This window comes from Cyphomyrmex costatus, unplaced genomic scaffold, assembly GCF_001594065.2.
Source record: "Cyphomyrmex costatus isolate MS0001 unplaced genomic scaffold, Ccosl1.0 scaffold2, whole genome shotgun sequence".
Taxonomy (NCBI): domain Eukaryota; kingdom Metazoa; phylum Arthropoda; class Insecta; order Hymenoptera; family Formicidae; genus Cyphomyrmex; species Cyphomyrmex costatus.
Window position 1 is genome coordinate 1,432,333 of NW_017276038.1, and position 27,445 is coordinate 1,459,777.

Below are 27,445 nucleotides of genomic sequence, written 5' to 3' on the forward strand. Positions count from 1 at the left end.
AGTTAAAAAAATATAATAACAATCTAAATATAGGTATCACGCAAAACAACATAACAGATAACTTTTTAGTAAAAAATATATAATTCATATAATGAAAATAAATTATTATTTCAAAAACTTATTTACATAGATAAGATTTGATATAAAGAATTAATATATATTTATTAAAATAATAATAATATTTATTAAAATACGTTTGCAATTGTAAATATAAAATGGAACAATTTTTTACATTTTAAAGAAATAAATTATTAATTATGCTTGTTAATTATGAAATTGGATAAAAGCTAGATTTAATAAACTCAATTTCTTGGAGATATAATATTAACCTTAATTAGTTTAATTAAAATTAATTTTAAATTGATTATAAAGAAATTAAAAATAAAATGCAGCACAATAATAAATTGGATAATTTAATGCATTCTATCATTATCTACAAAAGTAGCTAAGTGTAGAACACATACAGGTCTTCAACCCGCATTAAAAAAATTTTTATAAAGCTCGTGACGTGAACTGTCAGTAAATTCTATTCTTCACATCAAAATGGAATCGAGAAACGTAGATATCATCAGAAAACATGTCAACCGTGCAATTCTATTGCATTTCTCGAAAAACTTACGTGACTGCAAGCACTCGCAAATACATCACAATTATCCGCATCTCTTATTATAATTCACATAATATTCATGCCTTCTCTAATCTTATATAACATGAAGAAATGACGTCGCCGCTATTCGCATATTCCGCGCGAGTGTTTCGCACCTATCTCACCGACTATGCTCGCCAATCTTCTCGAGCTGCACAGCATCGTGAACCTTCCCTTGAATACAGATTACTCCAACACTGAATTTTCCTCATCAAAAGTCTAAATGGATGACGCGACTCTCTGCCTGTCGCCTTTAAATATCTCGGCTCTCGGCGCGTAAACTTCTGTCGATACTCTTTAATATGTAATATCCGCAGTATCAACAAATTATTAGCCGTAAAGATTACAAAACTTTGTCCAAATAACTTTTTATAAAATATTTCTTCTCTCTCTCTCTCTCTCTCTCTCTCTCTCTTTCTCTCTCGAGTTCATTCACTCTATTTATGTTTCGATATCGAAACAAACGGAGTACTCTTCCGTAGTTTGACCCCTGGTATTCTCTGGTGGAGAGAAAGATACGTGATATCCAGTTCATCCCGTACATTTCTGGTTCCACTCGCCGAGAACTATCAGCCAATGCCGGTATTAAACTTTCGAATTTATAGCGCGCGTTGCGGCTATATCGATCGAACGCGAATAAGCCATCGCCTACGCCTTCATCGGAAGAGAATATTTTGCTAGAATATTATTAGCAAGCGCTTCATCGAGTTGTTAAATGCCCGTGTATCGGTGCAGCATACACCGCCAAGCTGAATTTACAACGCGCCGACTGCACTTCGGGCGATTTATACTTCGCTCGAACGACGGCGATATCTACACGTCGGGGCCACCTTGAATTATGACGGACTCAAAACAAGAGAGAACGTTCGTAGCTCGTGTTTGTTCATGGATACGGCTTTTGATAGATGATGCTAGCGAATGAAGTTCAATGGAGCAACAAAATTGTTACTTTTTTATCCATGTATTGTTTTTATGGCCTTTTTCAAATAGTTTGAACGTTCTTCGTCATTTTCTATTACTATATCATAAATCTAGTTAATTAAATTTTGAATAATTTTTCATAAAAGTACCATCAATTTTTATTGCGTATTTTCTTGTAATTCTGGCGTCTCAATAACCGATCTTTACTTTCTAAAGGCAGCGCGTTAAGAATGATAAAAATAGTTGAAGAGAGAAATACAAGAAATATCTATATGTATAAATTCAAATATATATGTAGTATCGCTGAGGTTCATCGACCAGTTTATAGTAAACTTTTCCTTTATTCAAGTAAAAATAAGTAATAAAAGCTAGAGGGTGGTTAACGAACATAAAGGAAACAACGCTACGGCCGCGAGATAATATCAGATAATTACCTATTATAAAAGACATTTTACTTGATTATTTTTTTATATCTAGCGACATTAAGCTAATGATAATTACGTGATCATTACATGTGCAAGATGGTAGTATAATGATTTTTTCACGTGATATAAGATTCTTTCTTTTTCTTCAAACGAGATCGAAAGGAGTCAGAGTAAATTTCCATTACGGTTCACGGTAAACTCAGAGGGAAACGCGTCCCTCTGAGGAAACAGAGCGCGAACAGCAACGTCGTTTCACGTAATACGCAAAGTTTTTTGCGAAACATTTTCTCGTCCGCACATCATGCATAACTTGCCAGCTGAATACGCCGCGCGTCGATTTTTCAGTTGCCGTCCCGTGCCCTCTTTATGCGATTTATATCCAACTCCTTAATTACGTTAGTGCCGCAGGATTGCCGGACCGAGGCAGTGCGGATTAATTGGATTATCGACCGTCGTTGAGCATAACGTTTTGACTCGGAAACAAAGATCAATGCTTCCCGAGAAGAAACAAGATAAGACCCAGGCAATGCATCGGCAATTTTTTGCCGATAAAAAATAAGGGCAAAGTTTTGCATTAAAGTTGAGAAAAGAATTGTTATCAAAATATGTTCAATAATTTCATTTATAAATTTCATTTACTAGTTTTCAACGGAGAAAGAGAAGCAAATAATATATATTTACAAGTTTTGTGAGAAACGTAACAAAAAGAAAAGGAAAGAGTACGTACGGCAGAAGAGAGTATGTATACCTTGAATTTTTTCTTTGGCAAATTCTTAAATTTTCAGAAAAATGAAGAAAGAGTAAAGTTTCTGTGAATAAAATATAATGCTCTAAATATATTTTATAGTTTTTTATATATTTAAAACATTCTATATAAAACGTAATGACAGAGCATGGAAGAAGCATAAACGTAAACGTTGTATTACCTTTTAATGCACTCTGTTTATATTGTAAAATTTTATTTTATTAGGCGATATTTGCGTATTTATAATTCTGTTATAATATTCGGAACTACAACGCACAAAATCATACATAAAATTTAATTGTAATAATAAAAAAATGGAGTAAAATGCACCGTTAAAAAGAATCCCATTACGATAAAAAAAATCAAGCAAATAACTACGAAAAAAGAATCGGCGCAACAAAATTGAATAAACGAAAAAGATACAGAAAAAATCAATACACAAAAAAAATATATCTAAAAATATTATACATTCGAGGGAAAAAAGTAATGTAATATACAAACATAGCGTAAAAAGGACTTTTTACACGTATCCACCAAATTTGTTATTGTTTGTACGTAGGTTTTTCCTTCCTCGACAATATGGAAAAAGAAAAAAATTGTTCCTTTTTCACAGTTTACGCTGTGATAAAATAACAATCACAACGCTATACTCAACCTGCTGTCTGTAAACATCGTAGTGTATTGTGACAAATAGTCTCTTGAGAATCTAGTCGCGAAATTGATCAATCTTTTAAAAACCTTTACGATAACTTACGTTTCTATTTAATAAACAGTTATTTTTCCGAAAAGACCAATATTTTACCGTTTCATTAAAACTTATTCTTAAAGATTATGAAGATAATAATCTTAAATGTGACAAAAATTTTTATTTCACGTGTGTAAGACAAAAAAATTGCCACAAAAATTGCGATTATAAAGTAAACATTTATGCTCACATTAGCAATTAATATCCTGTACAAAAATATGTTAAACGCATTCAAAAATTGGTAAAGCGAATTTAACCGAATAGAAAATCGATTATTTTCATATTTTCTATAAAAACGTAATGGATCGTATAATCTACTCTATTCCACAAGAGCAATTCGTTTTATGATTGCTAAGATAAGTTTTACTGTTTTTTCATCTATTTTTAATAAAGGAAGGCATTTCACTTATAACAATACGATATCTAAATAAAATGTTTAGTTTTCTCTGTTTTTCCATGTAACAATTTAGAAAAAACTATTTACATTTCAATATTCATTGTAAAAGGATACCTATAATTCTTAAATGTGTCTATGATTCACGGCAACAACTTGTTTACAGTGTCTTAATAATAAATTACTTCGTACAATTTTACTTCGAGGAAATTTCATTTAAGTCCTTAATATCGCGACGCGCAAACCCGGAAGCTGGCACGTACTGCCGTTTCGCATCGTTTCGACCCGCCGGAGGAAATTCGCGTTATGTAGCGAACGGTATCTGCACAATCTCACCTCGGAACAGTTTGTTTGTGCACAGACTATTAGGCCAGACCGCGTCCGACGACTATTAGCGGCTACCGCGAGGAATTAATTAATCCTTTCATTAAAGCCGCTGCGGAAGACCACACGGATGCCGACTGCCTGATCGTGGTCGCAATGTCACACGGCGAATCGGGTCTATTGCATTCGGTCGACAGCATGTATCCAGTCGATGTTCTATGGAGTCCCTTCACGGGCGATCAATGCTCCAGCTTAGCCGGCAAACCAAAGCTGTTCTTCATTCAGGTACGCATATCTAATAGATATTCATTGTATACACAAGAATCGCGTGGGTGAATTATACAACGCTATCCGTGTGTTCGACGAACAACGAGCGATTCTGCGCATAAAGAAGGAAGCCACTTTCCACTTTCGTTCAGTCCAAACGATCGCCCAAGTGATGGATCATCTCAAGTGAACCGTCTAAGCAGTGTTACATGCTGAGTAATTCGCGAAAGATTTATACGGATCATGTGAAGTGATTTATGAGTTAATATAAGATATTGTATGGCCTGTTGTTGAAGTTAATTGGGTTTTCCGATAGATGTGGTTCTTGTATTTCAGTATTTGGATGTCTTCCCTTTTCTATATGGTTTGTCTTTGACGAGATGATTCGTAAAGATATCCAGATCTTCTTTCTTCTAACAAGTATTTTTATTACAACTTTTTTTATATTTATATTATTTAAATTTATAAAAATATATTGCGATTTGAATATTTTCATGCGTGATTCAAAATATGATGCACATTTAATTTTATAGGGCTGAAAAATCCCTACATAGTAAAAAAATGTCACATGTACGTCTCACAATAGACTCATAACAGTCACGGATAAATTGTGATGACACTAAGATGAAATTATAAAAAAAATACAGTAACATCATATTATCATCTATGTATACATAGCAGTGTCACAGTCAGGTTCAACTTTTATCACAGCTGCATTTTTTATCACAACTGCATAATGATGTCATAGCGATATCACACCTATAATAAAGCGGCATTCTCATGCCACGAATATTTTTGACATTTTTGTAATATTAATGTGACTTTTTTGCTATAGAACTCATTATAATAGTGGTGAAACAGTTATATTTTGAGACAAGAGAGAGAGAGAGAGAGAGAGAGAGAGAGAGAGAGAAATACAATAAAACATTGGATTATAATAAATTCTACTTAAGGAGAAACTATATGAAACTAAAAAATGAAATCTTTCATTCTTTAAAGTTAAATTATGTTTGGATAATTTATTTGGGACAATGATGAAGAACGCGACCGCGAGTGGAACTATTTCTATGATTTTTATACATTGTTCACATTACGTTTTGCAAAAATCCGCTCGTATTTTAATCACGTTAGAGAGACGAACAAAACGAGAGAGCGGAAAAAAAAGATTATTACATTTTTCGGTCGGTTTTGATATACAATATTCTTGCGCGGCAGATATAAATTTAGTTAAATGCGATTGTACATCCAGCGTGCTTGTAACAGCAAAAGCGATATCCATGTTGGCTATCCTGATCGGAAAAGAAAAAAGCTGTTACATATATGATTTTGCAAGAATTGATATACAGAGTGTTCGAGAACTGTCACTATTTATATATACATATATATAATTTTATTCTACAATATATAGTTTATTGGAGAAATGCAATTTAAATTATATATGTATATACATAGTTTATAATTAATAACAAGTATTTGAAACTAATTATTTGACCTATTTAATTTTTAATTTTAATTGGACTCACTATTTAAAAACGGGAAATATTTTGATGATTTTAACTTACGTTTCTCTCTATTTCTTCAAGAAACAAGTCATAATATAGACATAACCGTTATTGGTATCCATTATTCGCGTATTTTCATTAAGACTGCAGAGGCAAAGTTTCCTTCTGAATTTCTGTAATTACTTACGTTCTAATGGATGGGAATAGATGACGTCAAAACTGATGATACTGAAATGGATGACCGTTCCGCGAGTTACAGAAAGAGGGAGTCAACTGTAAATAGGACAACCGCATTCCTTTCGCGCTGCAACGGAAATGACGTATAATTGCGACGATGGTCCGGGTTTCAAAAACGATCAGGTTGACGCAGCCGAGTTATAATTCCGACAACAATGCCACGCTAGATCTAATTCTTTCCCCGAGCATAATCCTACCGAGATCGTTTTCCATTTAGAGACACTCCCCATTTATCTGCCTCACGACGATCTCCGAGGGATTTGCGGGCTCGCGTACATTAGTGCACCGTCGGGTTTTTAGCGGGCACAGCCAATGAAATATGTGCATTCTGCGATGTAATGGAAACTGTTCGCGCGCTAGAAACGCTGCAGTAATTAAGATTACTCCCCGTCCATCCTTGCCGGAGAAAGAGAACAACGGCAAAAACCATTATTTGCATAATTCCCAAAGTAATGCGAGCGCGTGCATCGTTTCGGGGATTTCGCCACTGGCCGAATTAAAAAGTACCGAGCGGGGCTATTCGTGTCGCGCAATATTCTATACATTTGTTATTTTTTTTCTCCCTTTGTTTTTTCTCCGTGTTCCTTTTTTGCCCGCGAGTATTTCCGTCATGCTCGCTTTCCATGTCGCTCGATGTGCATATGTTGAGTCGGCCGAATATGCTTAAATATTTTAAACAGGGCGAAAACGTGGAAACACACGCATTCTTCTTTGGGTACGTTATTATCGTCTTATACTCGCGCGTGACAATATATTCAAATGATATGGAAAAAACCGAGATGTAAGTAGTACTATTTCATTGCGAGATATATAGACTATAAAGGAGAATACAACTTTTTTTCGCGATTGTTTGAGGTTTGTTTCATTTCTATTTTCTTTTCAAAGTACTTCTTTTTCAGGAAAACCGAAAATTATTATAACAATGATGTTACATTCAAAAAGATATCAGTGTATTAAAATAAAGTTTTTTTTTATTCACATCATCGCAAAATTGCTGACAGTTGCGCTCCAATCATTTAAAAATTAATTCAGAGTTTGATCAACAACTCTCTGAATTCGTTTATGAATGATTGAAGCATAACCGAGGTTATCACAAATTTCTCATCCTAAAATTCCATAATATTTCCCCGATTTTCAAAAAAATTCATAATTTTCCTTAATTTTTCATTTCAAAAATATTAAAAAATATTTTGCTTTTACGTCCTGATTTGGAAGCGAATCAAATATTTTGTTGAGAGTGCAATTTAACATAGCAATGTAATTACTATTAATGTTACTCTGATACTGCTGCATTTAATTTTTAAGTTGGCAATATTTCTAAATTACGCTGTGATATATGCATATTAAATTTATTAAAACCAAAAAGTTTAATTTTCTAGTAAATTTTGTAAAATTCTCTAATTTTCCTGGCCGTTTTCAATTTCCCTAATATTTTCCTAATTTCCCTGATTTTTATTAGAGAAAAACGAGAAATTGTTCCTGACTTCGATTTTTAAATTGAAATATAAATTCAAATTAAAACAATACAATTCTAAAACTTAAAATATTGAAAGCAGTTAACTATATATAATGATTGACTAACTTATATAGCTTTCGATCATTAAAAATCATTTATTAATATATTAATCGCAAAACAATTGTGAAGATTGTACAAGGATGATCAATCAAAAGCAACTATTCCGACAATGATTCTAATTTAGTTTGCCATGAAAGAAAAAGGATCGGAAGGCCAACTTGCCGGATATCTTTCGAAATTACTGCTTCCGTCCCAAATAGAGTTAGAGGATCGATGATCCCAAAGATAAAGAGCGACGGGGATAAATGAGTGCGATAAAGTTAGCGCTCGTAACGATCGAAATGATTAATAATTTGATTTCGTGTCTCGAATGCGCGCTTGCATTTAAGGACCCTAGCGATTAATAATTCACACAAGACTCAATTACAATCTCAGATTCATACCAAAAGGTTGATCGAGAATGTTAATTATCTCAAGAGCAAATCCAGACACGTGTCCTCTCAATATGTAAATATATAACTAATTCGTATCTATGTAAGCACGGCTTATCAATTGCGAATTGCCCGATCAATGATTTGACCGATATCCATTTGAAATTTTAACAACATGATGTGGAGAGGGTTATAAAGTAGGAATTATACGCAGATGAGATTATTGTAATTTTCGAGCAATGTGAATTGCACAGACGCACAAATTCTGGTCGCGTTTATCTATCGAAATTAACGCCATTTTCTGTACGCTTGGAAGCTCTGTGTGCAACCACGGTAGCCTCAAAGTAAGTAGCTTCCATATTTCTTGTTGCGCTTCCGTTCCAGCAGCTCGTCTTTCGTTAACGACGCTGTAAACATCGATAGATCTGCGTGTAATTGTCTCGTACATTCTATTACGAGTTTACCTTTCCAAAGAAAAGCAATTGCTGCACTTGGCTGTTGGCCATTGAGCATTTAGCTCTTTAATATATCAAACAGCCATTGTGCCTTCTTATTATAAGATACACAATTTTTATCAGAAGAAATAAATCTACTAAATTCAGAAACTGCTACTTAGCAATTTTTCTGAAGCCGCTGACATTAATTTGATAATAATTATTATTAAAATACCAAAAAATATATGTATCAGTTATTTAAATCTAAAATAATTAAATAAATCTATATTATTAAAAATTTATTAATTAATTTAAACACATTATACGTATCATGTAAAAATATTGGAAAAACCGCAACGTTCCATAAACAACTTACTCCGTGTTTAAAAAAAACAAATTGTCGAGAGAAGGATTAATTGCTATTACTAGTAGATATGCGATTGAAAATAATATGAATTGAAAGTAACATGAGATTCAAAAGTCGGAACAAGGGATATCGAAGTTGATAATGTAACAGAATGTTATGTTTCGATATTTTTGTTGATAATATTACGACCATGGATTAAATATCGCTATCGGAGAGCTAAATGTTTTATCTCGTGTTTTATAATATCTGTGCCATTGCAATTCTTTTTCATGTCTATGTAGTTTCATGTTTATGTAATTGAATAGCCGATAACACACAGCTCACGCTGCAAATCGATTTTTATGTGTTAAACGCAACGAGAATCTAGAATGCACAAAAGATATAAATACAAGCTATTAGATTGTATATATATTTTTATATATGTGCGTACGTGAGTACATTATATACATATGTACATATAAAAGTGACATTATAAAGAATTGTATTAACGTATAGCCAAAATTCGAACCTATATTGTTCGGCGATTGCGGCCGTACACGTAGGTATTGCACGTCTCTCGTTTCGTGAGCGTTTTAATAATCTCGCGAATCGGATTATGATGTCACGTTGAAGCATTTTAAACAATTTGCTGGACATTTTTGCACAAAGGAAATCTCACACTGTCGCGGGTCCATGCATCTTTTACGTGCCGAGAAAATTTAGTTCCGTTGCTAACGTGAGCATTTTTCTTTTCCGCAGGCATGTCGCGGCAACCAATTGGACGGAGGAGTGGCATTTTTTCATGCGACAGATAGTATGAGTAATACATTCAAATACAGCATCCCCGCCTATGCAGATATCTTGGTCGCGTACTCTACTTACGACGGTACGTATAGACGTATATATCATATATGTAAGTAAAGGGGCTACAGAATTTTTATTCGTTTTTCTATTATTTGCGAAGTAAATGCGAAGCATTTACTGAACCAAAAAGTTTCTATAGCGTGAACAATGATATTAATTCGTTGATATATAATAAGTATTTGAAAATTAGAAGTACTTGTTCAAAGATTCTTATATCAACCTGTATACATATTTTGAACTATATACATATAGCATGTGTGTATAAATAGTTCATAAGAAGGACATCAAGTCTTATAAGGTAAGCATTCATTAAACTGATTGTGAGTACATAATTCTTAATCGATGCGTAAAATCACTAGATTAAAAAAAATTAATCTTGTCCAAATTGCAAGTTTTTGCTCATTTGCTTCTACTCATTGCTGCAATAAGTCAACAAAGAATTATATTATCCAATTTCTGTTCATATCTACAAAAGATATTTTGAATATTTTATAATACTCTATATACATATATTTATGTCTTTGTCTCATATACTTTTTTAAACAATTAATATTAGTTTTGTTTCATTTGTTTCATGAGTATATCAATTAGAAAATTTGAAAGGAGAAGCAGGTGATAATTTCGAATTATTTTATACGAACGAACAGGTACCACATATAGCAGCTATCGTGCAGAAATGCACACGTAAGCTTTATTTCAAAATGGCCCATCCTAAGATAATACAGGAAATTTGAACGAAAGCGGTGCTTCAAAATGGTGCGACGAAGAGTTATAGGAATGTGACGCGCGGATAATCCAGTCGTGGGATATATTTTCTGACATGTTTCCCATTCAATTTACTGAAGTAAGCGTTACCTGACATCCGTTTGAAACTTTGATGATAAGGAATTATAATTACGTAGATGAGATTATCGTAATATATCATGATGCAAGTTGAACAACCTATTTATCAGAATAACTTATAGATATATCAAAGTAGCGAAGATTAATGGGGAGCTTCCTCTAGAATAAGAAAAAATGAACAATAGACAAAAAATTAAACAAATAATAATACATATCAACATAATTAGGTTTAGAACAATTTTTATATTCATGACATGAAATTGTATAGAAAAACGGTTTGTATTTTATAATATTTTTCTATGCTACTAACAAATAAATTACGATCAATTATTCTGTTGAAAACAAGTCAATCAACATGAAAAGATAATTGATTATTTTTTATTATATATTATATGTTATTGTTAGAAAAAAATATGGAAGTATGGATTATATTATGTACAGTATGTACATAGCACGATGTAATCCGGATAATAAAGAGCAGTTGAAAAAATAATGATGCTTATCGCTTGAGTAAAGGTAGGCAAATAATGAATGGCCTCGTATATGGTACTCGCTAATGAGGATGTTTACTCAAATTTCAAGCCTTAGGCAACCATTATTAGTACGTCTAACGCAAATATATTGAAAATATTTACAAAGATACAAGATAGATTATACTTGTCAAACATATATACATATATATATATATATAAGACAAATTGTTCAAGTCTGTCAAGTTGGACATGAAAGCCAATGGAGAGATAGTATTTTTCAGTAGAAAATCGATGAGCTCCATTAGAAAGCGACATGTTTCTGATAGAAAAGTATAGAAAGAATCTAATTTATAGAATTTGATCGTAACAAGGTTTATTACTTAAATACTCAACGTTGTTAATAAAATATGAAGAGCTATAAAATATCTATCAAATTTTGATTGAAAAAAATTGCATTCACTCTCCAACAGAACTCGTCCTTAAATGGATGCATTTGTATTTTTTTCACATACATTACGTATCGTTTTCAAGTATTGGTATATTTCTTATTACGCTCTGTGTTTGTTGCAACGCCTTCCTAACGGTGCTCAAATTCTCAACGATAATTGCATTGAAATGCGTTTCAGTGCCAGTTTTCGTACTCCGCCGAGCAGAAGATATCAAGAATTAACGAGATATGTATATACTCGATTACGCTAAACAATAAACGGATATAGCGAATACGAATTAAGCTTCTTCTTCTGGCACACGTCCGAGATTCTATAGCATCATAAGCTGCTTATTCTAAATAATGCAGGCTTCACAAATGGTACGACCGTGTGATGTATAGATAATCTACTCTACGCCTATTCCTCGATTACACCTCGCCTCCTAACGTTTCTCTGCTTCCATGCCGACCGAAACTCGTTAATGAATGTAAACCAATATTATTTGCAACTCAATGCCAGCTTCAATTTGATCCAGCTGCTCTTTGAAATTTCCAATTATTATACCAATCATTGTGTGTTTGATTACCTCACTCTATTTATAATGTGTAATTTGATATAACGTCCATGATTTGATATAAATTCTCAAGAGTCCGTCTGGAATGAACGGTTTTACTGAAGTATTTATAAATTTAGCTAGATACAGATGTGAAAATAATTTTGTTGGACTATAAAAATAATTATGTGGGACGCTCACTAGTTTGATGGAATGTTAACACTTTTTACACGACATTGCTTATCATACTTCAGTTGCCTACATAATTATTTTGATAAAAAATTATTTTGATGAAATGTACTGTCCAACACCATTTTGCAACACAAATGTTAGTAAAAGTTATTTCCAACGTATTTTTGCCTGATAAACACGGATTCATTAACAACATATAGCATGTCATAATTTTGAGCAAAATATCGTCAAAAAGGCAAAATATAATGATTGTTTTAAGATCTATCATGACATTGTAGCACTAGTTTCACATTTTTCTAAATTTTATTATTGTAATTCTGAGTAAATATTAACTTTTATCTTTAAAATACATTTTGATTTGTTTTAATATAATTTTTTGTTTTCAAAATATATTAATTTAAAAAATAACATGTGTTGCTAGAAAAAGGAATTTTTTTTATGTTAAATGTAAATAAATATATTTCGAAAACAGAAATATATTGAAACGAACTCAAAATACATTTTATAGCAAAAAAGTTGATACTTTTACGTGGCATTAGTGAAATTGAAAAGAAAATTTTCTACAATAAAATAGCCATTTTTGACTTCTTTAATGTCATTTTTCTCAAAATTGTAACGTGCTAATGAAATTTTACCAACGGAATCGTGTTTAGTAGATAAAAATATGTCGAAAATGATCATTCACATTCGTATTGCAAAAAAAGGTCAAATTTTGTCGGACGATGTTATTTTCAGATTTGTATCTATCTTAATTTCAGCAAACTCGTTCTATTCGTATGTATTCTTCATCAAGAAGAGCTTACATCAAATCTTGTCGAATCTCAATAATACAACCGTTTTCAGGGATTGCAATTCGTATCTTGGTGCTTAATCTAGTTGGAAATCGCTTGTTAAAGAGAAGTCTCTGAAAGCGAATTCGTTGCGCGAACATCGACGACAACGCCCGTATATAATACGACGCATACATTTTCCCGCGGTTTCCGCTCGCGTACAAACATTTGACTTGCTGTTGCTAATGGAGTGCGAGAATTTGTGTTGACAGTGGTGCACACCACCGGGGTACAACAACGCGCTGTCTAGCGAGAACGTCAATCAGTCAACTGATAAATCGATACATGCGCTCGTAATACTGTCTCGAGCCGAACTGCGTCTAGGATTCAACCTAAATACGATTACAATAGCTGGATATACCATACACTAACAGTATACAAATACATTCGAATATCTAATGTTCTCCCGTTACTCAAGAATTTCCTATTGTCGAACGTCGTTCCAAAGTCTTTATTCGATAACAAAACTTAGACTTCGATAAATATAATTGTAAATAATCTTCTAAATTATTTAAATTAAAGAGAATTTACAATTATAGATTTATTTTATTAAATAAAGTTTTAAGTTATAAAAAACATGTTATATACGTATAGTAAAATGTAATCAAATGAATTAATGATTTTTTTTCTTCTGTTAATTCATCTTTTGGCAATTTTTATTGAAAGTTGCAAAAAGTTCTATAAGTTGGACACAAAAAATAAACAAAACAAATTCTGGGCATATTTAAAACAATAAAATTTTTCGGAAAAAGTTGTTACTATAAAAAGCTGTCTACGTAAAAAACGTAAAGAGTATTGCACTCACGATGAATCCAAATAAACCATAAATACGCCTCAAGCGTATTTATTGTGTATTTATATTCCTTAATATAAAAATGGGGAAAATATCTTTAAAAACATTTTGCATGCGTAAAACAATGTATCGGTTTATTATTGTTGCATTAAGAAATAGGAGTGCATCGAGGTGTAAATAATAGCTCCTACAATTTCTGAGATATTGATACGAAATAAATATTGGCTTTTTTTTAGACCAGGAAGTTTTGTAACTAAAGTTGGATATCATCCAAGCTTGTTCAAACGACTATTTTGAAGCGTTCCTGGTCGTTCGTGGCCAAGTTTCACATTGTGATACATTTTTTCGCTCCTCTTTCATCTCCGTTCACAGATCGATGTAGAAGCATTGTTCTTTCTTTCGATTTTATATGTTTCTCATGTACCCATTAGCCAACAGATAAAAGTCAAGGTATTTGTTTTAAGTCTCTTTCCTCGAATCAAGTAAAATATGTTTTTACCATTAATATGACTGGACATGTAACATATCAGTAAAAATTATAAAAAAAGTATATTATTTTTGACAAATAAAGTTTGTAAGGCATACACACAATTAGCAAAATAGAAAAAAAATTTTTCTTTAATAAAACCTGAAAAGAAGAACTCAAAATTTTATTAATTAAAAAGGAACAGAAAATATAATAAAACGTAACTTTCATCGTATTTTTAAAGCATTTTTAACAAAAATTGCATCTTGCACTTTTGTAAAGAGATTACTTACTACTTTTCGTTTATTTCCGCGATTTCTTGAATTCTTGTCAGAGACATGATTTTGAGTTTCTTGATTTTTACTTTATTTCTTTCATTAAATCTTTATTTTATATATTACTTGCTCATTGAAGATTTAATCTTTTCACAGAATACTATGTTCTCTCTTTCTCTCTCTAATTATAGTATTAATTTAGAAATATTTTATCTTGACACTATAAGTTTGAAACATTTCTCGCAATTCATCTATTTACGTTAAAAAAAAATTAATTATCATATTGAAGTATTGTAAATAATTGGTATTATTTTTTAAAATGTTCCTGTGATTTACACATAATGTCATTAACGTAAATCTTTGTCTTGCAAAAGTCAAGATATTTTATAGTTTTTCTTTTTGATTGACTCTTAATGGCTTTTTATAAGCTGCTCATTTAATGTAAAAGTGAAAAATCATTAATATTTACAATATTTTCTTAAATAATTTGAAAAATTTTATTTTTAATAATTTTTAAGGAAGTAAAGTTTAAATTCAAATACGGTATTACAATAATTTATTTTTATTTAGATTAATGAACTTCTACATTCCTTGACTTCCTGGTTTTCCTCTGGTTCTTTCTAGACATTATTTAACTCTCTGACTTTTCCCGATTTTCCCTGACCACTGCTACAACCCGACCATAATTTAAAGTATCTTCACCATATTTAAAATATTTTCGCCAACTATTCTTACAAATAAATACGTTTTTAGATATATATATATACATATAAAGCGTAATCTGAATTATAGACTTTCAAACAAAAAACAATCATAAATTAATTTCATTTCCCTTTCTTGTGAGTACAAAATTACTTATAAAAAAAAGAAATATGATATAAGAAAAGAATACTTAGCAGAGTATTAATCATGATAAACCATTGACAAAGGATAATTTTTTTTATAACAAATTGAAAATATAACACCATATATAGTATTCCACCTGATATAATAATAAAATTTATGATTATTCTAAAATAATTTTAAAATAATTAATAAACCCACAATTATCAAATCTATTAATAATTTTATAATTATAAATTGTGTTGTTCGAATATAGAACTTATATTACATTACACATGTATGATCGATGTAATTATCTCGATATGCAAGTGTAATTATTTACACAATATAAATGGTGATATTATATGAGCATACAAAATTGCATTTAATTATATATATAAATTACAAAAAGTGTGACAATAAGTCAAAGTTACAAAACATACTAAACACCTTGTTAGTAATAAATAATCTTGTATTCTTTGTGATATATATTTTATAGAAATATTTTAATAAAAGATTATATTTAGCACCGTTTTAAGACATTTTTATGACTGTAATTTTACGTTAATAACTTACGTTAATAATTTAGTCACAATGCCTCGTACCTTATGACTGTAATTTTACATTAATAATTTACGTTAATAATTTAGTCACAATGCCTCGTACCTTTTTATTCAAAAAAACTTCTTTATACACTAAAGAAAGCTTCCTTTTAGTGGACGCTTATACCATTGGCAAAGTAGAAGATAACGCTCTAAGCACAATTCCGAAAGAAACTATGCGATAACTCAAACTTCTCAAATCTAACGGAAGTGCACTGACAATATGCGTGAGAATATCACAGAAGGTACTAAAAGAAATATTGCAAACTCTTGACTGAGATTCGCCTAAATTCGGAATCGAATAGCGCGAACTTTGTTACAATCGCAGTTTTGGTGATTTATTGCGAATACGAGCTGTAGCGTGAGAATTCGCAAAAAAAAAACCGAGGAAACTAGAAAAAAAAAAAGGCTATATCGAAGCTCGGCAAACCAACAAATGCGTTGGCAGGTTTCCGTGCGAGAAATTCGCATAGCAGCAAAGCGTATCACGCGATGTCAATTCTGCAGGATTGGATTAATGAAAAATACCCGTCGATTGTCAGAGAGATAACTCAGATAATCACAAATTGCGTCCACTGAAATTAGCACTTTGGTACCAAAAGCGCTTGTATCTCGTTTATGAAAATGACATTTGCACGTGGTGTGAATTACAATTAAATTTCTCGTGAATAAAAGCTTCTCTTCTAGATATGACGCTTATACAGATGTGTGCGCAAACATGGAATTTACAGAGAATTATCTTCTTACTGAATTTGTATAATAGAAATATCCAAAAGTTACTAATTACGCGTTAATATCATCCATTTTGAAAACAGATTTGGTATAACCGCGAGCAGCTTACTCGTATAGAAATACCACTTCAAAATTTACTAGACTACTCGCAACTTTACTCATATCTACCTTGCACGTCTATCGATTAGGGAGGGTAAACAGAATTTATGTAATACGAGTATTCTCTTTACAGAATATTCTCTTTACAGAATAATGTTTGCGGATACGCCCCCGTCCGTCGTATCAACCGAGTCCGACAAACAGAATTTGTTTAAAATAAAAACATAAGATATGTATACCCAACAGATAATGGTTCACCTTTGCTTCTGAACCGTAAACCGTTTCTTTTTTTGCACTTGCCATAATCGCGTGCTTGCAATCGATATCACGAGCGAGTTAATATTCGCGAATTGAATGCGAGTTCATTAAAATGAGGCGCAGGTAAAACCTCAATAATATCCCAACGTATTTACGCATTTCGCAATGATTATTAATGATTATTACGAACGTGCGTGCACTGATTGCATAGTGGATTTATTTCAATATATTTGAAGTTATACCGACAATAATCGGAATGAACGAGTAAATGAATTTTTCAAACCAGTCTCGGAGAATGTTGGTTTTCTACGCGAGGTGAAATATCAACGATTAGATGATAGTTGCGCTTAGGGTTATTTTCTGAATCACAATAAAAGTGTACATATGTACACTTTTTTTAAAAACATATGATAATGCAAGAACGGAAGGAGGAGGATAATTGTTTAGATATTTAGTCAAATAAAATCTCTATAACACAATATTTGATTGACAATTATTACTATAGAATATAATTTTATGAATATAAAATTTTAATTAATGACCAGAAACTGTATGACCTTAAAAAGAGTATCTATGATTGGTAACCCTAGATCCACCGTATAATAAACGTAGCACACGGATGGTTACGCTATATTAATAACCGAAAGAAGATTACTAGTTAATGCGTGTGCGTGTATGCGTATCTCCTATATGCAGCAGGAAATGGACGTATTGTTAATAACGTGGGTGGTGCTGAATTCGCGGATAACACCTGGCTCGATGCTAAAGGCATCATTAATATGCCATGTAGGAGATAAGCGCGTAGTTAACATACCGATGGTGATAGTAAACTTGCATTTAACACTTCGCTATGGAAGTGAACGTATGGTTAATACATCATCGAGCACGTGTATATCCGGTTAGCGCTAAGATGTTCGCGATACATAATTCGCGTCACATGAGTTATTGTTAGCGCTTAACGTATATTGCGCTCGATTCTCTCAAACTGCTAATTAATTGTAAGTTATAAATTATTCCAGTGGATTATCGTGTTAAGAGGTAATGACAACTAATATTAACAATTAGGAAATTCTATCCTAGGCTCGATACAAAAAGTTTAATAAAGATATATTCCATTAATTTTTTAATATTTAATATAAAATGTTTCTAGAACCAAGTTCTCGTATAATTAAAGATTTTTTAATGAAAAGTCTGCTTAAAGTTAAATAAAAAATGATACTTCGTCATCTGTAGATAATGTTACAAGATTTTCATATTTTTCGTTACTTTTATTTTACGAACAATCGCTATTTAGGTTTCCGTAGAAGAATTGTCTCTTTTGGGGAGTATGTAAGATTCCTAGATAAAAACAGCCATAGTGAGAATCTGGTGCACGCTGTATACGCCATTTAAGGAGAACACGTTGTCAGAATATATCAAGAAATCGATTTCTCTTACATATTCTTGAATAGTAAGTATATGCAAATGCAGTTTTTGCCTATTCTAACAACGTGTTTCCTGTAATACGCTTCGATCCTACAATGCAACCTTTCAAATGTAACAAATTCTACGTCGCGACGATGCTTCATGTTGCTCGTAAATGTCCAATTGTTAAGATTTATTAACGAGAGTATAGACAGTTTCCCTGTAACTTGAAAATGTGTTTGACCGAATAATCATCGGTGAAATGTAGCTGGACCAATGTAGTATTCAGTATCTTTGCAAAGGACATATCGATCGCAAAGTGTTTGAGCCAATATAGATGATAAGGTCTCATTGGGGTAAGATCAATGGAATAGCAAAATGAGGGACGAAATAATTGAACAGTACAACAAGAGCTGGACGTGTAAACCTATAACGCGTGCAAAGTAATCTCGGATTAAACAATCGCTGACAAATCCAATCTGTAATGTAGATTAGAGAAAGAGAATAATCTAATTTTGAACTAATAATTATTAATGCTATTAAGAGTCCATGCAAACAAGTCTAAGAATAGATTAAGGAAGATCAAAAACTATTTACAAGAATTAACTTCAGTGACGTAAGTTTATTCCATCTGAACTACGATTTATGTTGAAACTTTGGAGTCTGTAATTGTGTTTGTATTGTGAACGATTCTACACTGTCATTGGATATCACGACTTACGTTCGCGTTTCTATCAATTTGTCTCTATTTATGTACATTAACTTCAATCCTCATGGTTTAACTTACTTTTATCATTTTCTAAGTATTTGTGCTAAATAAATATCTTTTTCTAAGAATTAAAAAAAGATAATCTCGGTTAAACTTACTCCTTTTATTTCTTTTTAATTCTTAGAAAATGATAAAACAATAAAGTCTTAGAAAAAGAGAAAAAGTAAGTTAAACTGAAATTAAAATTAATCTACATTTTAATACAAATGAATATCACTCATAAATTTTTAGAGAAATCTATTTTTCACATCATACAACTTTTCTTAAGTAAAATTTGTCATAATTTATTACTTCATTGTATTCCTTGCTTCACAATGATACTATGTCAATGCTACTATAAGTGGTTTTTTCATTCTGTAAAGATTAATAAATATAAAATCGTCGAATAAAAATAAATCAAATATATTATATTATATTATATATAATAATACTCCAACAACCTCAATAACTTTTTAAATAATTTTCTTACACAAATTTTATATAGATAGGTAAGTACTTTCTAAATGTGTTTCGTGTTTAGTGTCGTTGTTATCTCTAATCCCACATTACTTCACTTAATCTCCAGCCCATTAGATGAGGTCTAAGACTCGATGCCATCTAGATGTAGAATGTACGCAGCTTTCCTAAGAAGTTTAAGTGCTATACTAAGGTAACACCGAACTTTGTAATTTCAGGTTAAAATATATCTGTTCCGCGCAACACAATTAGCAAGGAATATGCGGTTGCTGTATATGCGCGGAAAGTTAAGATTAATTTAAACTTATTGCCCTAGAAAGCTGCAAGTTTTTATTAGACACTGGGTTATCTCAAAAGTCGTAACAAATCTGTCAACTTGGCGAAATGAACTATCTTTAATAAGCTTTAATAAATATATTTTATTTTTATTCTAAAGATCTTTTTAAAGTAAGCGAGTTATTCAGATACGAGAACTACTCTTATCTATTTATACATATAGGTTGTTATATTTTCGAAGGCTTCAATTTTTCTAATAGTTTAAAAGAAAAAAACAGGTTACATATTTTAACGCCTTAGAAAAGGCAAGTACACGTTAACCGTCGCGTGTACAGCTCATGCATATGCTCGATACATATCTTTGGAGTTTTATACTTTTCTCTAGAGTTTTTCATTTCTATCATGTCCTATATCCCTGCTACTATCATAAGTCATGAGTCATTCGCTGATGCATCCACCTTACTAAGAGCTCTCTACCGATAACGTTGCGTGCATCTGGGCTGCGCAAAGTGTATCTCATTAAGTATCGGAAAGGCAAATCAATCCACTATAGTCTAAGAGTAAACCGCGCGTTACGATTTTCAGGTTTTTACTCGTGGCGCAATCCAGACACCGGCTCTTGGTTCATACAGGCACTCTGCGCAGAGCTGGACCTTCACGGACGTAGCCGCGATCTACTTACTATAATGACCTTCGTTAATCGCCGTGTCGCCATCGAGTATCAATCTTATGTGCCACAGAACGAGAAATTCCACGCGAAAAAGCAGATTCCGTCGATTGTCTCGATGTTGACCCGCCTTGTGTACTTCGCCGACAAACATGTAACAACATCGAACGATATTGACGATGGATCAAAGGAGATGAAAACCGCACTGAGAAAAAAGTTTGATAATAGCTATCGAATGACTTTTTTAAAGCATGTCCCAGTTAATGTCCTAGATTTGGAAGAAGAAGAACCGGCTTAAGTCAGTATCGCAAAACTATTAAAAAAAATATTAAAAATGGCGTCGTTTGCAAACGAACTATGAAATCCACCAATCGTCTATTAGTCAGCCATTTTTAATACCAATGAATGAATATCATGATTGGCTGAGACAGTCGACGCCAATCAGGACGCGGAACATCGGTTGCGCTTCTCTGATATCTAGGACTCTAATTGGTGCAATATTTAATAAGTAAAACCAAACACAATAATAGTAACTAATCGTTTAGTAATAATCACTAAATATTTAGAAAGCTAAAATTCTCAGTTAGTTAGTTCAATTAAACGATTTAGTACTTAAAACCAAATAATTTGATAATATGTATTAAATATTTGGTAATTATTATAAAATTATATGAAGAAGGTATTTCTAACTAATTTGATAATAATTACCAAATTATTTAGTAACTATTAATAAATAATTGTTACCAAATGTCGATATCCTCATGTTGTCATGCGCGCAACGCCACATTTGCCAGTTTTTTGAATAATAATTACTACCGTTACTACATTATTTGGTAACAAATGCCAAATTATTTTGTTTAAGATTACTAATAATTTGATTGTATTTATCATATGATTTTATAATAATCATCTAGCTTTGTTACCAATTTCCAAATTTTGGTAGTAATATGAACAAATTTTTTGATTATATTAACCGAACATTTAATTGAAACTATTTCACCAAAGCATTTGGTAATTGTCATCTAGGCTAGATTATTATAACTAATCATTTTTTTCAGTGCGAGGTCTATAAAAGTAATGCAACAAATTTGTTCTCGAACAAACTTACGGTGATAGATTCTCCGACAAAACCGACAAATTGATTTCAGTCGAGTTGCTTTGATGTATCGAACTTTTTAAAAAGTGACTATTGATCGACGCAACTCATCGAACACGTTCGTTACGCGATTGAGTTTCACTGTCCTATAAAAAATTTAAGAATTTAATATACGAAAAGGAAAACGAAAGAGAAAAATAGATTGTTTGTATTTATAAGAAAGAACATCTACAAAGAAAGGTTTTGCTAAAATATAAAATGACGCATGATATACTATTTAGTTAAAAAATTTACATTTATTACATTTTTAACAAAATTAATAAAAAGATTTTAGTACAGAATTAAATATCAAAATCTAAAAACTTGATAATTAAATGGTATAATAATTCAAGTGTCACTAAAAATTTAGCTACATACAGATCCAAAAATAATTGTTAAACCATCAAAATAATTATGTATAATAGAATGCTCAAACTGGTTTCTAGAATTTCAAAATTTTTTTAATTGTTCTAGGTTTTCAGAAAATATAGAGCAAAATTTTTAACTTTTTTATTATGATAGCAAAAAACTTTTTAACTCAAATATTACAATGTTTATTTAATAAATTACAAACAAAAAGTTGAAATAGATAGCAATTAATTTTCACGCGATAGCTAATTATTCGTAAATAAAATTTTCTTTTGTTTTACTTACCGATACATTACGATTGATACGTTAAGATGTATAACTAATTTGCTCCTTGCATGACCGTCCTACATAATTATATCCATAACTCAACAAGATTTGTATTTTTAGCTAAATTTTAGATACTTTGGTGAAAGTGTTCTTTGTGTGTAGCAAAAAATGATCTGTTTTTAAATATTATTTTACTAAAAAAGAAAGCGATAAACATTTTCATATATCTATATTGTAATAAAAAATTTAATTAAATACTTTTAACTGAGGTTATTTTATACATTGATATGTAAAATTCAATTTCGTTTATATCCTTTACTTGAGTGAAATGTATAGTATCATTAAAATCTCATTAGTATTATAATATTATTATTAAAACAATAAAGAGAAAAAATATAGTAGACTGCTGAATTGGTTAATATCTAAATAGCATTTACATATTCCTCTGTCCGTTTGCATTTACAAATGTGAATTCCTAAACAAATTACGAAATATTATGGAAATATCACGGAATACGCTTGATAACACTCAACAAAGTAAAATAAATCGCTAAAGCGCATTAAGCAATACGCCCTGAATTATTGTATTATAATTAGATTCATTATATTATTCTTAATTAGTATGCTAATTATGTGCAGATTTTCATAACGCTGTACAAGCCGTTATAACAAAAATAATAATGACTATCGTTCCTCACTCTATTTAAATTCGTCTCGACGTATTGATAGCAATGCTGCACTAACAAATAAAACAATACAAAGAAAGTTCCATTTACGAATAATTATAGTCAATAATTATAGCCAATCTTTCCTTATAAAAAATTAATTAGTATTATATTTTAAATCTCAGTCTGCAATCTCAGTCTTTTTAGCAACACAACTCTTTCAAACTATTTCCTCATTTTTATTAAATAAATTTCAATCTTTATTAAATAAATGATTCAACATTTGATTTTCAAAACTATTGGTAATGTAATAAAGATATTGAAAGGCCTAAATTTTTGCACATTTTTTGAAAACATAAAACAATTAAAATACTTGGACTGGATAAAAAAAAACAAAATTATAGGCGAAGAATTAAAATTTATTTGTCACAATCGACGTGTGATATACCAACAAATAAAACAATACCAAAAAATTCCATTAAAAATAGTTAATCAATATCTATTTATTTTAATCAATATCTTTTCTTATACAAAATTTAATTAGTATATTTTAAGATGGCACAATGTTAATTTAATAGTATTAGTATTTAAGAGAGCTATTAATTTAATTTACCATATCCATTTGAAATTTCTCGACTCTGGAAGGGATACGCGATACGAAAAATTCTTGAAACCCCGATCTAAATCTAATGGACGGGAATCGCTTAGTGTTTGCACGCGAGAAATCGGTAGGAACTAATTCTGTCCCCTTAATACATCCCTATATATTCGGTGAACCGACAGGGAAGATCCTAGGGTATATTAACCGCAATACGTGCGACTGCGATGGTATATTCAACGTCAGATTAGATACCTGTGGTCAAAGGAGTTAGACGCTATTAACCTTTGTCTTGGAAGACGCGAAGTGGAATCCACGAATTATGCCGTTAACCAGATGCTATCGCAAAATGTAATCTTCTCCGTGCTAGAGTAGATCGATCTGCGGCGATTATACAGACAGCTCGTATCCCCGACAGAAATCTCAGAGTCGCTTAATCGCCTTGTTAAATTTTGTTACGTGACTATGCGTTATAGATACTTTTATAACCAGTGAATATAAAGGAAATATATAGAAGTAATAAACGGTACTAACGAGTATAAACAGACATGCTATAGTATTGTAAATGTATATGTATTTCGAATTCATTTGTAAAAATTAAAATATTTTTTATGTTTTTTTAGATTTTATTTTCAAACGAATTCGTATAATATTTTGTATCACTTATATTTCGAACACGATAAAACATTTTTGAACATTACTAAAAATTGATACTGAAAGTCGATGCTACATCGTTTTATTTCAGCTCAATGAAATTCATATGTTTCGTTGTATTGACTATGAATAATACGAAAAATCATAAAATATACCCTGTTTTATCTTCAGTATCTTTTTTCCAATAAAATAGATTTGCTGTTAATTGACGGTATTATTGTATAACGTGCGAAGGGAAACAAAAATAAAAATATCAAAGAAAATAATATTCTTTTACAGCAGAGATGATTCTGTTTGTGACTTAAAACTGTAAAATACTTGTGAAATATCATGAAAGATTATGCTGTTTTATGTAATATGTTAGCTGGCAGAAAGTATTTTTAAAACAAAGACTTATAATGTGCCACCATTAATTCACTAATTTACTTTTTTTTCTATTATATACTTGGTTCGTGCATTTTTAATATTCAATTTCCTTCGCCATACATAGATTTAATCTCTTGTTTGAAACAGGAGATTAAAAAAGTTGCACAGTTAGTCTTTTTTTATATAATTAAACTACATATTTAATAAGAGATAAAATGTTTAATCAGAATCCATTTAAAATTTAAAACCATTAATATCAGAACATTTCTCTTATGTAACGGCAATAAACCTTCATCCTACTCTTTTCTAAAATATAAAATTCTAACACGTCTCTCGTCTAACATTCAGAATATAATCTATCACGGATCCTAAAATTATCGCTCGCAATTTGGAACTTCCGTTCGAGAGACGAACGTTCCACGTAAGAACAGTGAAGTGAAGAACAGGCGGTAAGAAGCCGATTCAATCACTGGCGCGAAAAAGAGGTCTAGCTGTCGAGAAAATTCTTCAAGCCGTTTTGACTTTCTGGCTGGTAATTCGAACGATTGCGAATCAATCCTATCTCCTGCTAAGTGGAGCTCTCAAAGAGCGAACCCTCGAAACTGTGTGGATGACTTGTCTAAAACGCGATCGAAAGGGATTTCGGTTTGGAAGGCCCTCTTGTCTCTTTATGGAGGCTCGTGGAGTACACTGCGTCAAGTAGAAACCACTTCGTTCGACGATCGCATCGTTGATCCGATCAATATGGATGCCAGAGTTGCGCGCGAAGTATGTACAACTCTGTACGTGAACGATAACGCCGCTTTGTACAATTCGAAACGTTCGATATTTTACAGCTTATTCACTGCCGAACAAGTACTAAGCTTCCTTTCGCGTATGTCGCGTTCCACGCATAATCGCGGTCTTTCTTCCTTACAGCAGTGAACCGTTGACTTTTCCTCATCTAAATATGCAAATAACATATGTATTATAAAACACCAACCGCTATGTGATTTTATAAAACGATTCGCGCAGAATGGAAGTGTATTTTACAGAAGAGATGCGTGAATATATTTACATGTACTATTCATTACGAAATCTCATAACTTTAAATATTTAAAAAAAGAACGTTCCAACTTCGATACTTCAATTCAAAATATCGTACACTGAAAAAAATGTCAACAGCATTAATAGAATTGAAGATAATGTTTTTTATTCAATATAATAATATTAATGAAACGAATAAAATGTTATTAAAACAAGAGCATGACGTATTTATTTCATTAATAGTGTTATTGAATTAACAATATTAGTTTTAATTAAATGAAATAATACTATTGATATAATCAGTATCATTATATAATTATTAATGAACACACACACACATATATATACACACACACACGTATTTCTTCTGTAAAATACACTTATACGTGTTTTCCACACGAATTTATAAGATCACCAAAACAGCAGCTGTTGCTTTATAAAACATTTTTTTCGGTATACATACGTAACGGAATCTAAATACATGAACAACACAAAATGAATAAAAATGACTACATTCGGTACAAGGTATGTGTTAATAATATTTTTGTACAGATTATTACAAGTTTCATACGAAAAAGATTATTTTGTTGAAGTATCTAAAACTAGAACAGGTCTGAAAATATTTTAATAGATCATCATAATAACTGTATACTTTAACAAAACCGTTCTTTCCATGTAGATCAAACAAACACCGATTACTTGTCGGTCTTGAAATGCAATCCTAGATTGAAGCAGAAATAATATCACAAATTAAACTGATAAACAATTTAATATTACTAATGCTAATGAGCATTATTAAAATATTGTAAAAATTTATGACGAAAAATATCACTTTAGTCAAAATTCAAATCTAGATCTCCGTCATTTCGACAGGTATCCTCTTTTTACACTTATGCCCAATTTTTTCACCTCTAGATAGCTTTTATCCAGGAGATATCTTCCAGAATAAAATGGAAATATCTCCTGGATGAAGTTATCCGCAATTTATCTGGAAATGAAGAAATTATAGGCATTAATATTAATATATAAATGAATCTGTGAATTATCAAATTACAAACGGAGAAAATAGTTTTTTTTTTCCTATCCCAAATAGAAAGAATCGAAAAAAAAAGAAGCGAGCTACAACGTGTGCTGCAAGTGGTAGTATTTCATCTTCGAAGCAGTTTCAACTTGACTCGTAATAAATCAGTCCTCTACAGGCGGCTGTATCATCGATATATATTTTATATACTGCACGGGAAGATAAGTTACAAGATGTTGCTACACGTGCCTGCCAACGTCATAATTTTAGATCCTCACAACGATAGTTAATCCACACCATCCGTGACGCGGAAAATCAAAACGGCGATCGCGATCTTATAGCTAATCAACCCTTCTCCGCGGCGCAATCTGCACTACATCCGGCGTAATTCTGGCAAAATGAAGGCAACGTACCAAGCACTCCGAGACGGCGCGCGATGTCACGGCGGTAAACTAAGGCGCCATTCGTCTTAATCCTATTTCCAAGCTTCGTGTGGGTGCGACTGGGTGTTCGCGACTGTATGCAAAATTCTATCCCGTTCGCACTCTCTCGCCGGTATTACTATATATCGGTTTTGTTTCGATAGAACAATACCACCGCACTTGGTAAA

The 27,445-nt window shown here is 31.6% G+C and overlaps 1 protein-coding gene across 1 annotated transcript in view; it reads left to right on the plus strand.

Moving 5' to 3' along the window:
- Window positions 1-21,033, plus strand: part of LOC108773150 (caspase-1) — a 37,773-nt gene extending 16,740 nt beyond the window's left edge. Inside the window, exons 3-5 of the mRNA XM_018538874.1 lie at window positions 4,310-4,485; window positions 9,693-9,819; window positions 20,654-21,033. Of these exons, the coding sequence (XP_018394376.1) occupies window positions 4,310-4,485; window positions 9,693-9,819; window positions 20,654-21,033 (683 nt within the window). The remainder of the gene's footprint in view (window positions 1-4,309; window positions 4,486-9,692; window positions 9,820-20,653) is intronic.
- Window positions 21,034-27,445: the final 6,412 nt, after the last annotated feature.